This window comes from Anomaloglossus baeobatrachus, chromosome 4 (assembly GCF_048569485.1).
Source record: "Anomaloglossus baeobatrachus isolate aAnoBae1 chromosome 4, aAnoBae1.hap1, whole genome shotgun sequence".
Taxonomy (NCBI): Eukaryota; Metazoa; Chordata; class Amphibia; order Anura; family Aromobatidae; genus Anomaloglossus; species Anomaloglossus baeobatrachus.
In genome coordinates, this window is record NC_134356.1 from 699,504,065 (window position 1) to 699,516,178 (window position 12,114).

Consider the following 12,114-nt stretch of genomic DNA (forward strand, 5'->3'; position numbering starts at 1 on the left):
CTATATATTATATAGAGTCATTACACACAGAGGGATCTATTCCTATATATTATATAGAGTCATTACATACAGAGGGATCTATTTCTATATATTATATAGAGTCAATACACACAGAGAGATCTATTCCTATATATTATATAGAGTCATTACATACAGATGGATCTATTCCTATATATTATATAGAGTCATTACACACAAAGGGATCTATTCCTATATATTATATAGAGTCATTACACACAGAGGGATCTATTCCTATATTTTATATAGAGTCATTACACACAGAGGGATCTATTCCTATATATTATATAGAGTCAATACACACAGAGGGATCTATTCCTATATATTATATAGAGTCATCACACACAGAGGGATCTATTCCTATATATTATAGAGTCAATACACACAGAGGGATCTATTCCTATATATTATATAGAGTCATTACACACAGAGAGATCTATTCCTATATATTATATAGTCATTACACACAGAGAGATCTATTTCTATATATTACATAGAGTCACTACACACAGAGGGATCTATTCCTATATATTTTATAGAGTCATTACACACAGAGGGATATATTCCTATATATTATATAGAGTCATTACACACAGAGGGATTTATTCCTGTATCTGATATAGTCACTACACACAGAGTGATCTATTTCTCTTGTTTATTTCTGTTAATGTTGATGATTAGGAAAACCCAAGTCATTATCTCAGAACATTAGAATAATTACCACAAAACACCTGCAAAGGCTTCCTAAGCATTTAAAATGGTCCCTTAGTCTGGTTCAGTAGGCTACACAATCATAGGGAAGACTGCTGACTTGACAGATATCCAGAAGACCGTCACTGACACACTCTACAAGAAGGTAAGTCACAAAAGGTCATTGCTAAAGAAGCTGGCTGTTCACAGAGTACTGTATCCAAGCATATTAGTGGAAAGTTGAGTGGAAGGAAAAAGTGTGGTAGAAAAAGGTGCACAAGCAACCGGGATAACCACAGCCTTGTTAGGTTTTTATAAGAAAAAAGGCCATTCAAAAATGTGTGGGAGATTCACAAGAAGTGGACGCTGCTGGAGTCAGTGCTTCAAGAGCCACCACACACAGACGTGTCCAGGACATGGGCTACAAGTGTCACATTCCTTGTATCAAGTCACTGATGACCAATAGACAACGTCAGAAGCGTCTTACCTGGGCCAAGGAGAAAAAGAACTGGACTGTTCTCAGTGGTCTAAGGAGTTGTTTTTAGATGAAAGTAAATGTTGTATTACATTTGGAAATCGCGGTCCCAGAGTCTGGAGGAAGAGTGGAGAGGCCACAATCCAAGCTACTGAGGTCTAGTGTGAAGTTTCCACAATCAGTGATGGTTTGGGCGGCCATGTCATCTGCTGGTGTAGCTCCACTGTGTTTTATCAAGACCAAAGTTAGTGCAGCCGTCTACCAGGACAATTTACAGCACTTCATGCTTCCCTCTGCCGACAAGGTTTTTGGAGATGGAAATTTAATTTTCCAGCAGGACTTGGCCCCTGTCCACACTGCCAAAGAAGGGAATTTTGTTTACTTACCGTAAATTCCTTTTCTTCTAGCTCCAATTGGGAGACCCAGACAATTGGGTGTATAGGCTATGCCTCCGGAGGCCGCACAAAGTATTACACTAAAAGTGTAAAGCCCCTCCCCTTCTGCCTATACACTCCCCGTGCTCCCACGGGCTCCTCAGTTTTGGTGCAAAAGCAAGAAGGAGGAAAAAATTATAAACTGGTTTTAAGTAAATTCAATCCGAAGGAATATCGGAGAACTGAAACCATTCAACATGAACAACATGTGTACACAAAAAAACAGGGGCGGGTGCTGGGTCTCCCAATTGGAGCTAGAAGAAAAGGAATTTACGGTAAGTAAACAAAATTCCCTTCTTCTTTGTCGCTCCTAATTGGGAGACCCAGACAATTGGGACGTCCAAAAGCAGTCCCTGGGTGGGTAAAATAATACCTCGTAATAGAGCCGTAAAACGGCCCCTTCCTACAGGTGGGCAACCGCCGCCTGAAGGACTTGTCTACCTAGGCTGGCATCCGCCGAAGCATAGGTATGCACCTGATAGTGTTTCGTGAAAGTGTGCAGGCTCGACCAGGTAGCCGCCTGACACACCTGCTGAGCCGTAGCCTGGTGCCTCAAAGCCCAGGACGCACCCACGGCTCTGGTAGAATGGGCCTTCAGCCCTGAGGGAACCGGAAGCCCAGCAGAACGGTAAGCTTCGAGAATTGGTTCCTTGATCCACCGAGCCAGGGTTGATTTGGAAGCCTGTGACCCTTTACGCTGGCCAGCGACAAGGACAAAGAGTGCATCCGAGCGGCGCAAGGGCGCCGTACGAGAAATGTAGAGTCTGAGTGCTCTCACCAGATCTAACAAGTGCAAATCCTTTTCACATTGGTGAACTGGATGAGGACAAAAAGAAGGTAAGGAGATATCCTGATTGAGATGAAAGGGGGATACCACCTTAGGGAGAAATTCCGGAACCGGACGTAGAACCACCTTGTCCTGGTGAAACACCAGGAAAGGGGCTTTGCATGACAGCGCTGCTAGCTCGGACACTCTCCGAAGAGAAGTGACTGCAACTAGGAAAACCACTTTCTGCGAAAGGCGTGAGAGGGAAATATCTCTCATTGGCTCGAATGGTGGTTTCTGAAGAACCCTCAACACCCTGTTCAGATCCCAGGGTTCTAAAGGCCGCTTGTAAGGAGGAACGATGTGACAAACCCCCTGCAGGAACGTGCGTACCTGTGGAAGCCTGGCAAGGCGCTTCTGGAAAAACACAGAGAGCGCTGAGACTTGTCCCTTAAGGGAGCCGAGCGACAAACCCTTTCCCAGTCCAGATTGAAGGAAGGACAGAAAAGTGGGCAAGGCAAAAGGCCAGGGAGAAAAACCCTGAGCAGAGCACCACGACAGGAAAATTTTCCACGTCCTGTGGTAGATCTTGGCGGACGTTGGTTTCCTAGCCTGTCTCATAGTGGCAATGACGTCTTGAGATAGCCCTGAAGACGCTAGGATCCAGGACTCAATGGCCACACAGTCAGGTTGAGGGCCGCAGAATTCAGATGGAAAAACGGCCCTTGGGATAGCAAGTCTGGTCGGTCTGGTAGTGCCCACGGTTGGCCGACCGTGAGATGCCACAGATCCGGGTACCACGACCTCCTCGGCCAGTCTGGAGCGACGAGGATGACGCGGCGGCAGTCGGCCCTGATCTTGCGTAACACTCTGGGCAACAGTGCCAGCGGAGGAAACACATAAGGGAGCTGAAACTGCGACCAATCCTGAACTAAGGCGTCTGCCGCCAGAGCTCTGGGATCTTGAGACCGTGCCATGAACATCGGTACCTTGTTGTTGTGCCGGGACGCCATGAGGTCGACGTCCGGCATGCCCCAGCGGCAACAGATCTCCTGAAACACGTCCGGGTGAAGGGACCATTCCCCTGCGTCCATGCCCTGGCGACTGAGATAATCTGCTTCCCAGTTTTCCACGCCTGGGATGTGAACTGCAGAGATGGTGGAGGCCGTTGCTTCCACCCACAGCAAAATCCGCCGGACTTCCTGGAAGGCTTGCCGACTTCGTGTGCCGCCTTGGTGGTTGATGTATGCCACCGCTGTGGAATTGTCCGACTGAATTCGGATCTGCTTGCCTTCCAGCCACTGCTGGAACGCTTTCAGGGCAAGGTACACTGCCCGTATTTCCAGAACATTGATCTGAAGCGATGATTCTTGCTGGGTCCACGTACCCTGAGCCCTGTGGTGGAGAAAAACCGCTCCCCACCCTGACAGACTCGCGTCCGTCGTGACCACCTCCCAGGATGGGGGTAGGAAGGATTTCCCCTTCGATAATGAAGTGGGAAGAAGCCACCACCGAAGGGAAGCTTTGGTCGCTTGAGAGAGGGAGACAGTCCTGTCGAGGGACGTCGGCTTCCTGCCATGTCCCTGAACGGTACCCGGCTCCTATCCAGCAGGCTCCACAGGAGTTGAGGATGAAGCACGGCCTCAGTGCCTGAAGACCGATAGGATCCCACTTCACCCAGAGCCCTGAGGGGGATGGGGAAGGAAAACAGCATGTGGGCTCCAGCCTCCGTACCCGCAATGGATACCTCAACCTTAACAACACCGCCGACAAGAGTGGGGTGAGAAGGGAGCATGCTGGGGGCCCTATATGGGCCCACTTTTCTTCCATCCGACCTATTCAGCAGCTGCTGCTGACCAATCTGTGGAGCTGTGCGTGCATGTCTGCCTCCTTCGCACAAAGCAAAAAACTGAGGAGCCCGTGGGAGCACGGGGAGTGTATAGGCAGAAGGGGAGGGGCTTTACACTTTTAGTGTAATACTTTGTGCGGCCTCCGGAGGCATAGCCTATACACCCAATTGTCTGGGTCTCCCAATTAGGAGCGACAAAGAAAGTACCAATACCTGGTTTACTAACCACAGTATCACTGTGCTTGATTGGCCAGCAAACTCACCTGACCTAAACCCCATAGAGAATCTATGAGAGACACCAGAGCCAACAATGCAGACGAGCTGAAGGCTGCTATCAAAGCAACCTGGGCTTCCATAACACCTCAGCAGTGCCACAGGCTGATTGCCTCCATGCCACATTGCCGCACTGATGCAGTAATTCATGCAAAAAAAGCCCCGACCAAGTATTGAGGCATTTACTGTACAGATTTTTCAGGAGGCGTCAACATTTCTGAGTGTAACATCATTATTTCAGTTGGTCTTATGTAATATTATAATTTTCTGAGATAATGGCTTTTGGGTTTTCATTGTCTGTAAGCCATAATCATAATTATTAACAGAAATAAACACTTGAAATAGATCCCTCTGTGTGTAATGACTCGATATAATATATAGGAATAGATCCCTCTGTGTGTAATGACTCTATATAATATATAGGAATAGATCCCTCTGTGTGTAATGACTCTATATAATATATAGGAATAGATCCCTCTGTGTGTAATGACTCTATATAATATATGTGTTTCCCTTTTTGTATTGAATTACTGAAATAAATTAACTTATTGATTATATGGTAATTTATTGTGATGCACCTGTACGTCATACATGGAGGATCTGATCACTGGGCAGAAGGGGGATCCGATCTGCAATGCCATCATAAATCCCTTTATCCACTTACGTTATATAAGGAATGTAGTTATCATTGCTGAATTCGTCGTACATCTTCACAAACTTCCACCTACACTCAGCTGAAACAACACAGAAATCATTATCCGTCTGTGACTTGTAACGACCTCCTGCGGTCCTGGGCCGACTACGTGATAATAGGAGAGGAAAACAGTCGGCGATACACAGGAGAAAAAGGGCAATGGCACCTGTGTAACATAAAAACTAGGACATGGACAAACCCTCTAAAGTCGTAGATGTTTTGTCCGGGCCTCATAAACCTCCATAAATGCAGCGACATAAAAACAAATGTATTTATTGTACAAACGTTTTGAAAGAAGGGAATTTTGTTTACTTACCGTAAATTCCTTTTCTTCTAGCTCCAATTGGGAGACCCAGACAATTGGGTGTATAGCTATGCCTCCGGAGGCCACACAAAGTATTACACTAAAAGTGTAAAGCCCCTCCCCTTCAGCCTATACACCCCCCGTACTGCTACGGGCTCATCAGTTTTGGTGCAAAAGCCAGAAGGAGGAAAAAATTATAAACTGGTTTAAAGTAAATTCAATCCGAAGGAATATCGGAGAACTGAAACCATTTAACATGAACAACATGTGTATACAAAAAACAGGGGCGGGTGCTGGGTCTCCCAATTGGAGCTAGAAGAAAAGGAATTTACGGTAAGTAAACAAAATTCCCTTCTTCTTTGTCGCTCCTAATTGGGAGACCCAGACAATTGGGACGTCCAAAAGCAGTCCCTGGGTGGGTAAATAATACCTCATAATAGAGCCGTAACGGCTCCGTCCTACAGGTGGGCAACTGCCGCCTGAAGGACTCGCCTACCTAGGCTGGCATCTGCCGAAGCATAGGTATGCATCTGATAGTGTTTCGTGAAGGTGTGCAGGCTCGACCAGGTAGTTGCCTGACACATCTGCTGAGCCGTAGCCTGGTGTCGCAAGGCCCAGGACGCTCCCACGGCCCTGGTAGAATGGGCCTTCAGTCCTGAGGGAACCGGAAGCCCCGAGGAACGGTAAGCTTCGAGAATTGGTTCCTTGATCCACCGAGCCAGGGTTGATTTGGAAGCTTGTGTCCCTTTACGCTGGCCAGCGACAAGGACAAAGAGAGCATCGGAGCGGCGCAGGGGCGCCGTACGAGAAATGTAGAGTCTGAGTGCTCTCACCAGATCTAACAAGTGCACATCCTTTTCACATTGGTGAACTGGATGAGGACAAAACGAGGGTAAGGAGATGTCCTGATTGAGATGAAAAGTGGGCAAGGCAAATGGCCAGGGAGAAAACGCCTGAGCAGAGCACCACGACAGGAATATTTTCCACGTCCTGTGGTAGATCTTGGCGGACGTTGGTTTCCTAGCCTGTCTCATAGTGGCAATGACCTCTTGAGATAATCCTGAAGACGCTAGGATCCAGGACTCAATGGCCCCACAGTCAGGTTGAGGGCCGCAGAATTCAGATGGAAAAACGGCCCTTGAGACAGCAAATCTGGTCGGTCTGGCAGTGCCCACAGTTGGCCGACCGTGAGATGCCACAAATCCGGGTACCACGACCTCCTCGGCCAGTCTGGAGCGACGAGGATGGCGCGGCGGCAGTCGGCCCTTATCTTGCGTAACACTCTGGGCAACAGAGCCAGAGGAAGAAACACATAAGGAAGCTGAAACTGCGACCAATCCTGAACTAAGGCGTCTGCCGCCAGAGCTCTGTGATCTTGAGATCGAGCCATGAATGTTGGGACCTTGTTGTTGTGCCGTGACGCCATTAGGTCGACGTCCGGCATCCCCCAGCGGCAACAGATCTCCTGAAACACGTCCAGGTGAAGGGACCATTCCCCTGCGTCCATGCCCTGGCGACTGAGAAAGTCTGCTTCCCAGTTTTCTACGCCCGGGATGTGAACTGCGGATATGGTGGATGCTGTGGCTTCCACCCACAGCAGAATCCTCCGGACTTCCTGGAAGGCTTGCCGACTGCGTGTCCCACCTTGGTGGTTGATGTAAGCCACCGCTGTGGAGTTGTCCGACTGAATTCGGATCTGCTTGCCTTCCAGCCACTGCTGGAACGCTTTTAGGGCAAGATACACTGCCCTGATCTCCAGAACATTGATCTGAAGTGAGGACTCTTGCTGAGTCCACGTACCCTGAGCCCTGTGGTGGAGAAAAACTGCTCCCCACCCTGACAGGCTCGCGTCCGTCGTGACCACCGCCCAGGATGGGGGTAGGAAGGATTTCCCTTTCGATAATGAGGTGGGAAGAAGCCACCACCGAAGGGAAGCTTTGGTTGCTTGAGAGAGGGAGACGTTCCTGTCTAGGGACGTCGGCCTCCTGTCCCACTTGCGTAGGATGTCCCATTGAAGAGGACGCAGGTGAAACTGCGCGAAAGGGACTGCTTCCATTGCTGCCACCATCTTCCCCAGGAAGCGCATGAGGTGCGTCAAGGGGTGTGACCGACCTTGAAGGAGGGATTGTACCCCTGTGTGTAGTGAACGCTGTTTGTCCAGCGGAAGCTTCACTATCGCTGGAAGAGTATGAAACTCCATGCCAAGATATGTCAGTGATTGGACCGGTGTCAGATTTGACTTTGGAAAATTGATGATCCACCCGAAACTCTGGAGAATCTCCAGAGTAACGTTGAGGCTGTGTTGGCATGCCTCTTGAGAGGGTGCCTTGACCAGCAGATCGTCTAAGTAAGGTATCACTGAGTGACCCTGAGAGTGGAGGACCGCAACTACTGTAGCCATGACCTTGGTGACAACCCTTGGGGCTGTCGCCAGGCCGAACGGCAGTGCCGCGAACTGAAGGTGTTTGTCTCCTATGGCGAAGCGCAAGAAGCGCTGATGCTGTGGAGCAATTGGTACGTGGAGATAAGCATCCTTGATATCGATCGATGCTAGGAAATCTCCTTGGAACATTGAGGCGATGACGGAGCGGAGGGATTCCATCCGGATCCGCCTGGTCCTTACGTGTTTGTTGAGCAGTTTTAGGTCCAAAACAGGACGGAAGGACCCGTCCTTCTTTGGAACCACAAACAGGTTGGAGTAGAAACCGTGACCCTGTTGCTGAAGAGGAACCGGGACCACCACTCCTTCTGCCTTCAGAATGCCCACCGCCTGCAGAAGAGCCTCGGCTCGCTCGGGAGGCGGAGATGTTCTGAAGAATCGAGGCGGAGGACGAGAGCTGAACTCTATCTGTAACCGTGAGACAAAATGTCTCTCACCCAACGGTCTTTTACTTGTGGCAGCCAGGTGTCGCAAAAGCGGGAGAGCCTGCCACCGACCGAGGATGCGGTGTGAGGAGGCCGTAAGTCATGAGGAAGCCGCCTTGGTAGCGGCACCTCCGGCGGTCTTTTTAGGGCGTGATTTAGACCGCCATGCGTCGGCGTTCCTCTGATCCTTCTGAGGCCTTTTGGACGAGGAGAATTGTGACCTGCCCGCACCCCGAAAGGACCGAAACCTCGACTGTCCCCTCCTCTGTTGGGGTGTTTTTGGTTTGGCTTGGGGTAAGGATGTTTCCTTTCCCTTGGATTGTTTGATGATTTCATCCAATCTCTCACCAAACAAACGGTCGCCAGAAAATGGCAATCCAGTTAAGCACTTTTTGGAAGCCGAATCTGCCTTCCATTCCCGCAGCCTGCGTATTACCACCGAATTGGCGGCTGCAACCGCCGTACGGGTCGCAGAGTCCAGGACAGCATTAATAGCGTAGGACGCAAATGCCGACGTTTGAGAGGTTATGGACGCCACCTGCGGCGCAGACGTACGTGAGTGCGTCTATTTGCGCCTGACCAGCTGAGATAGCTTGGAGTGCCCATACGGCTGCGAATGCTGGAGCAAAAGACGCGCCGATAGCTTCATAGATGGATTTCAACCAGAGCTCCATCTGTCTGTCAGTGGCATCCTTGAGTGAAGCTCCATCTTCCACTGCAACTATGGATCTAGCCGCCAGTCTGGAGATTGGAGGATCCACCTTGGGACACTGAGTCCAGCCCTTGACCACGTCAGGGGGAAAAGGGTAACGTGTATCCTTAAGGCGCTTGGAAAAACGCTTATCTGGATAAGCTCGGTGTTTCTGGACTGCCTCTCTGAAGTCAGAGTGGTCCAGAAACATACTGTTTGTACGCTTGGGAAACCTGAAACGGAATTTCTCCTGCTGAGAAGCTGACTCCTCCACTGGAGGAGCTGAGGGAGAAATATTCAACATTTCATTGATGGACGCAATAAGATCATTCACTATGGCGTCCCCATCAGGAGTATCAAGGTTGAGAGCGGCTTCAGGATCAGAATCCTGATCAGCTACCTCCGCTTCATCATACAGAGAGTCCTCTCGCTGAGACCCTGAACATTGTGATGATGTCGAGGGAATTTCATAGCGAGCTCGCTTAGGGTATGTGCGCACGTTGCTTTTTACCTGCTTTTTTGCTGCTTTTTCTTCTGCGCTGTTTAATGCCAAAATGGATGTGTTCTTCTATTCAAGCAAAGTCTATGGGAATTTGGGTTTCTTGTTCACACTATGTTGTTCAAAATGCTGCCTTTTTGTGGCAGAACTTTGGTCAAAAACTCAGCTTTGCAGTGCAAAACCCAAATGGCAAAAACAATTGACATGTTACTTCTTTGAAAAGCTGAGTTTTTGACCAAAGTTCTGCCTCAAAAAGGCAGCATTTTGAACAACATAGTGTGAACAAGAAACCCAAATTCCCATAGACTTTGCTTGAATAGAAGAACACATCCATTTTGGCATTAAACAGCGCAGAAGAAAAAGCAGCAAAAAAGCAGGTAAAAAGCAGGTAAAAAGCAACGTGCGCACATACCCTTAGTCGGTCTGGGGCTGCGGTCCGTGTCAGAGACCTCACCCTGGGATCCATGAGACACCCCGGGAAGACATTGCTGTTCCAACTGAGGGGAACCAGGGGACAATGATAACACAGTGCCCCTGGCTTGAGATGCCGGCCTGGACTGCAAGGCTTCTAATATCTTAGCCATAGTCTCAGAAAGTCTTTCAGTAAAAACTGCAAACTCCGTCCCTGTCACCTGGACAGTGTTAACAGGTGGTTCTCCCTGGGCCACCCTTAGCAGAGGCTCCGGCTGAGAAAGTGCCACAGGGGCCGAGCATTGCACACAATGAGGGTCAGTGGAACCTGCCGGCAGTATAGCCGTACATGCTGCACAGGCAGCATAGTAAGTCTGTGCTTTGGCACCCTTGCTATTTGTGGACGACATGCTGTTGTCTCCTCTGAGCAATACAGGAGGGTAAATAGCCACAAATCAACAGTGCACCCTACAGTGTAAAGTATAGACTATAATCATATAAACTATAAATACACTTCTGCACTAGTGGGGCCAGCACCACAGGTGCTGCTTACCGCCTGCGCAAAGCGTTTGTGTGGGCACCAGAATTCCTGCCTGGGTCTCTTTGAGCTTGTCTCTCCTCTCCAGAGTTAGCAGAGCTGAGAGGAATGGCTGCCAGCGTCCTGGGGAGAGGAGGGAGCCGTGGGCGTGACCCAAAAAAGTGCGGGAACTGGTGCCCCACTGTGCAGAGTGAGGGGGGTGGAGTATGCAAAGCATGCTCCAGCCCTCTGTGCTGCCGACCTGTACAGCGTCCCGCCCTTCCCCTGACTGGCAGGGCTGGGGGCGGGAAGAAAACGAGACTAGGCCGCAAAAGCCGGGGACTCGAGTTATAAGCGCGGCCGCCGTATAAGCGCGGTCGGCGCGGAAGTCCCCGGCGCACTAACAGTCCCAGCCGCGCCGCAGGGATAACCATGGCAGCGGCGGTCAGCGCGGCAGTCCCCCTACACAAATACACTCAGCGACGCTGAGTGTATAGTGGCACACATGCAGCCAGCGCTGCTGTCCCCGGTGCACTAGCACACCCAGCAATGCTGGAGTGTTGCTGTGCGCGGTCCCCACGGGGACACAGAGTACCTCCAAGTAGCAGGGCCATGTCCCTGAACGATACTCGGCTCCTATCCAGCAGGGTCCTCAGGAGCTGTGGATGGAGCACGGTCTCCTGTGCCTGGAGACCGATGGGATCCCACTTCACCCAGAGCCCTAATTGAGGGATGGGGAAGGAAAGCAGCATGTGGGCTCCAGCCTGCGTACCCGCAATGGATACCTCAACCTTAACAACACCGCCGACAAAAGTGGGGTGAGAAGGGAGCATGCTGGGGGCCCTGTTATGGGCCCTCTTTTCTTCCATCCGACATAGTCAGCAGCTGCTGCTGACTAAGCTGTGGAGCTATGCGTGGATGTCTGACCTCCTTCGCACAAAGCATAAAAACTGATGAGCCCGTAGCAGTACGGGGGGTGTATAGGCTGAAGGGGAGGGGCTTTACACTTTTAGTGTAATACTTTGTGTGGCCTCCGGAGGCATAGCTATACACCCAATTGTCTGGGTCTCCCAATTAGGAGCGACAAAGAAAAATAGAGAAATCACTGGTTGTGACATGAATATCAGGCTAACACCTGAGGTGTCACATGGACCGCATGGATGTGATCCGTGTGACATCAGTGTGACACGTACCAGAGAAAACCATGATTCTGTGAGATAAAATGAATGTTTATACTCACCTTCTCCAGCACTGCTGTCTCTGCCGCTGCTGTCACTTGCTTTCGACCCCCACTCATTATGCTCATTGCATATACACTGCACAGAGGACCAGAAGCAGCAGCATCACCGGAGACATCAGCACCATGGACAGGTAAGCATAAAAATGAATGTTGTCTGTGTGCTATGCAAATGTCACACGGATAGCATACTGACAGCACACGCTGAACACACACAGATACACACACATACGCATGTACACCACAGACTGTGCAAAACGTGTGTGTTTTATACGTGTGAAAGAGGACTAACAGCCGGTCTTCTTCTCCTCACACTCATCTCTTCTCCTGACAATTCTCCCACTTTTCTCCTCACACATTTCCTATCCTCAGCCTTCTCTTTACACTCCTC

At 49.9% G+C, this 12,114-nt stretch overlaps 1 protein-coding gene across 1 annotated transcript in view; it reads right to left on the reverse strand.

Moving 5' to 3' along the window:
• Positions 1–11,798, reverse strand: part of INCA1 (inhibitor of CDK, cyclin A1 interacting protein 1) — a 130,804-nt gene extending 119,006 nt beyond the window's left edge. The window contains exons 1-2 of the mRNA XM_075346738.1: positions 11,727–11,798; positions 5,170–5,239 (exon numbers count right to left, since the gene is read on the reverse strand). Coding sequence (XP_075202853.1) covers positions 5,170–5,213 — 44 coding nt within the window. The 5' untranslated portion in view covers positions 5,214–5,239; positions 11,727–11,798. The remainder of the gene's footprint in view (positions 1–5,169; positions 5,240–11,726) is intronic.
• Between the last annotated feature and the right edge of the window lie 316 nt (positions 11,799–12,114).